The 3,495-nt window shown below is 28.0% G+C and overlaps 1 protein-coding gene across 1 annotated transcript in view; it reads left to right on the top strand.

Annotated features, from left to right (window-relative positions):
* The window catches only part of LOC106459451 (integrin beta-PS-like), a 51,259-nt gene extending 48,378 nt beyond the window's left edge, over positions 1–2,881 (top strand). Inside the window, exons 16-17 of the mRNA XM_022385954.1 lie at positions 707–814; positions 1,015–2,881. Coding sequence (XP_022241662.1) covers positions 707–814; positions 1,015–1,169 — 263 coding nt within the window. The 3' untranslated portion in view covers positions 1,170–2,881. The remainder of the gene's footprint in view (positions 1–706; positions 815–1,014) is intronic.
* The last annotated feature ends 614 nt before the right edge of the window (positions 2,882–3,495 follow it).

Below are 3,495 nucleotides of genomic sequence, written 5' to 3'. Positions count from 1 at the left end.
ATATAAATTATTATTATTTAGAAATAAGTTATTAAACTTATTTTTCTTAAAACATAGAAGCGAACGATTACTTTTGTTTTGTTTGTTCTTAAGCACAAAGCTACACAATGAGCTATTTGTGCTCTGCCCACCACAGATACCGAAACCCAGATTTTAGCGTTAAAAGCCTTCAGGTTTGTTTTTGTTTGTTTGTAGTTAAGCACAAAGCTACGCAATGGGCTATCTGTGCTTTGCCCACCACGGATATCGAAACCCGGTTTCTAGAGTTGTAAGTCCGGACATACTGCTGTGCCACTGTGGGGGCCTGTAAATTCTAACAGCAGCACTGGCATTGAGATTTTTATCATACAATCTACAATAAGATAAAGTACACATTGTTTAATGGTGTTTATACTTAAAAAGCTGGAAACGTTTATTTATTTTCTCTAAGACCTATAAACAATGTTAGAAAGCGGGATGGGGTGGGGGAAAAAAGCTAAGTCAACCTAACATAGTTGTAAACTATAATGTAGGTACACTAACTGAAAACAAATGGCAGGGCACGTGCCCTTTTTGCCCTTTGTTTTAGACTTCTGTGTGTTACATGATCGTTATCTTAATTATATCAAATTGCGGTATTGTTAAGCGTTTAGATTTTAAAATTTTCTTAATTATTTCATAGAAATGTAATACTTGTTTATAAATATATATTTTATCATTGTTTCAGCTACTAATGACGAAGTCCTTTGCCAATATATTGATCACGACTCATGTTACTTCTATTTCACGTATTTATCTACAGAGATTAACGTGGTGAAGGTACAGCGGACAAAAGGCAAGAAAAGCTACTCATTAACCTTCATTACATTTTTCATTACATTAAATTGAAAGAAAACTCCATAATAATTAAGTAAAATTTCTTTAAAATGGTGTTATATATTAAATTAGATGAGAAAAACTTTTGAAACCAGTTATATAAATTATAAGTTTGCATTATTATTTGCTGTACTGACACATGTTTATTTTCTCAAAAAGCTTGTCCACGAAATAATTTGACCTCGAAGCCCCAAATCAACACTACAATCACTCAGTCTCCGACACCAGGTGGAGTGTCATCATTGCGTCTTCATTATCATAATTATGTTTGGACTTTCCTTACTATGATTTTGATTATTCTGACGATAAAATAACTTTTATCACTTATTGTTTGCTTGTTTGTTTTGAGGAGAATTTCAAATACTTAATTTCAGATTAATATTAATAACAATTCTCTGATGATAGAATGATATATGTTATAATTTAAAGAAGGTACTGCTATATTATTTTGGTTATTTAGATGTTCGTATGACATCGTTAGAATATTGGAATCTTGTGTTTTGAAAACATACTGGTGAAACGTTTGGTTATAAACCTACATCAAGTCATCAACATCAGTTAAATTTATTTGACCAGTTTAATAAATCTATTACATTATTCGATTTTAGTAGAGCATAAAATACAAAATAAATTAGACAAGTGAACAATGAATGTTGGTTTCTTTAGACTCGTGTGATCAGGACGAAAATGTTAATATTTCATTTATTTCTTTTGGTTAATTTAATTTACAAGCCAAACAAGTTGTTTCAAACTCTAGCAAAATAATTGTATAATTGTACACAAGGAATTTTTTCAAAACCTAAACTCCTTTTCAATAAGCTCAAATAATATAATAATTCCATAGACGTTTACTTTATATTATTCACTTTAAAGTTACTTAACTTTTCTAAACCAGTTACAAATGATGTAATGTTCTGAGGTTTTAATAGTGTAAATGTGTTATGTGTATGTTTTTATTGAAATGTTTTTAAATGGTTATCATAAATATTACTGAATACTAAATAGCTTGGTTTGTTGCTGAAAACATGATTCAAGAGCCTTTTTACTTTTTCCTAATATTAACTTCTGTTATTTATTTCATACATCCTAAACAACGGTTGTAATATGAACTCTTACTTTTTAGAGTTCAAACTTTTCCAATGTTTTTATTAGTTCAAATTTACATTCTTTATTAGTTTTTTTATTCTGCTTTTTGCATTTTTTAGACTTCTCCGTAAATAAAAAACACACTCAAAAGATGTAAAATATATTTAACATAATTTTATCAGAGAGTTTTATGTATAATCTGTTTTTGAATAACAGCTCATGAAATATATTTACCTTTATGTAACGTTACTGGGTTAAATTGTGAATTTTTATAAGTTAGTGTATTTAGGAATAGTTTTCTATACAGCAAATGTGAATAATAAAGTGTATCAATGTAATAACAAACTGAAAAAAAAATATATTTTTTAGCTTATCCGAGTTATTGACTAACCTCACATACGATTATTCAAAAATTAATATTTTTGGTGTTATAACTGAAGCGTTCTAATATCATTTTCTTAGTATAACTCCTATCATATTCATACCCTTTCTACGTTAACTACGTATGAAATGAAAATTATAAGCAAGCCCAATTTTTTAAATATCGTGTTAAACAAGAGTACCACTTCACATCTAAAATTGTTTTATATAAAGAAGAAAGGGATTCTCGGGATATTTAAGAGCTTTTCTGTTTCTCATCTACATTTGCTGAAAAATAACTTATTGACTGATCAAACGTAATGTTATTTCTTTGGTTTTCATACATAAAAAGACCATTTTTCAGGAAATTGGTGAAACATTTGGAAAACGGTAAAAAAATCATCTATATAAAAGTAGCAAATAAACAATAACAACTAGATGAGAAAATGCATACAACAAAATTACAGTTAATTTGGGAAAAAACAGGCACGTTTTGTTATTAAAGTAAAATCGATCACTATGGTAAAATGATTTTAAGAAAGTCTACTATTTAAGGAATAAAAAAGTATTAGATCACTAACATTTGTGTTTTTTATTCTTTGCCTGTCTCTTTTACTGTCTGACTAGTTTTGTACTGCTCTTATTATCTTTCATTATTTGTTAATTGTGGTCATCAAGTATTTAGATTGAATATAATTCCCGATCACTTCAGCATGATATTTCTATGTAAGGAGAACTTATGACAATAATGAGTTCAATCACTTTTTTTTTTACAATTTACGTTACAATAAACAAGTTAAATCAAAGAGAATTGTTCTAATCAATAACCTCTTTATTTTTTAATACTCACACTAGAAACAAATTTTGTGTTATCAGTAGTAATTCTCTGTTTAGAAATATTTAACAACACGTGATACTAATACCAATACAAGCTGTAAAATAAAGTAAAAATGTACGAAGCTCTGTTTATATCTATTTACATTCTGCTCACATCTATTTGATTTACGAACTTCAGATTTAAGGACTCTTGAATAGGATTCTTCTACATATATATCTTTAAAAAGCAAGATACCATTTTGCACGTAAACACTATTGATTTTTTTTTTTTTGTGTGTATAAATGATTTATATTTTCTACCTTTGCTGATAATAATTTCATGGTATAAACATTTTGGAACACTAAAACATGTAAAAA

The sequence above is a fragment of the Limulus polyphemus genome, unplaced genomic scaffold (assembly GCF_000517525.1).
Source record: "Limulus polyphemus unplaced genomic scaffold, Limulus_polyphemus-2.1.2 Scaffold611, whole genome shotgun sequence".
Lineage (NCBI taxonomy): Eukaryota > Metazoa > Arthropoda > Merostomata > Xiphosura > Limulidae > Limulus > Limulus polyphemus.
Note: the sequence above shows the minus strand (reverse complement) of the source record. Positions and strands in the feature narration are given on the sequence as shown.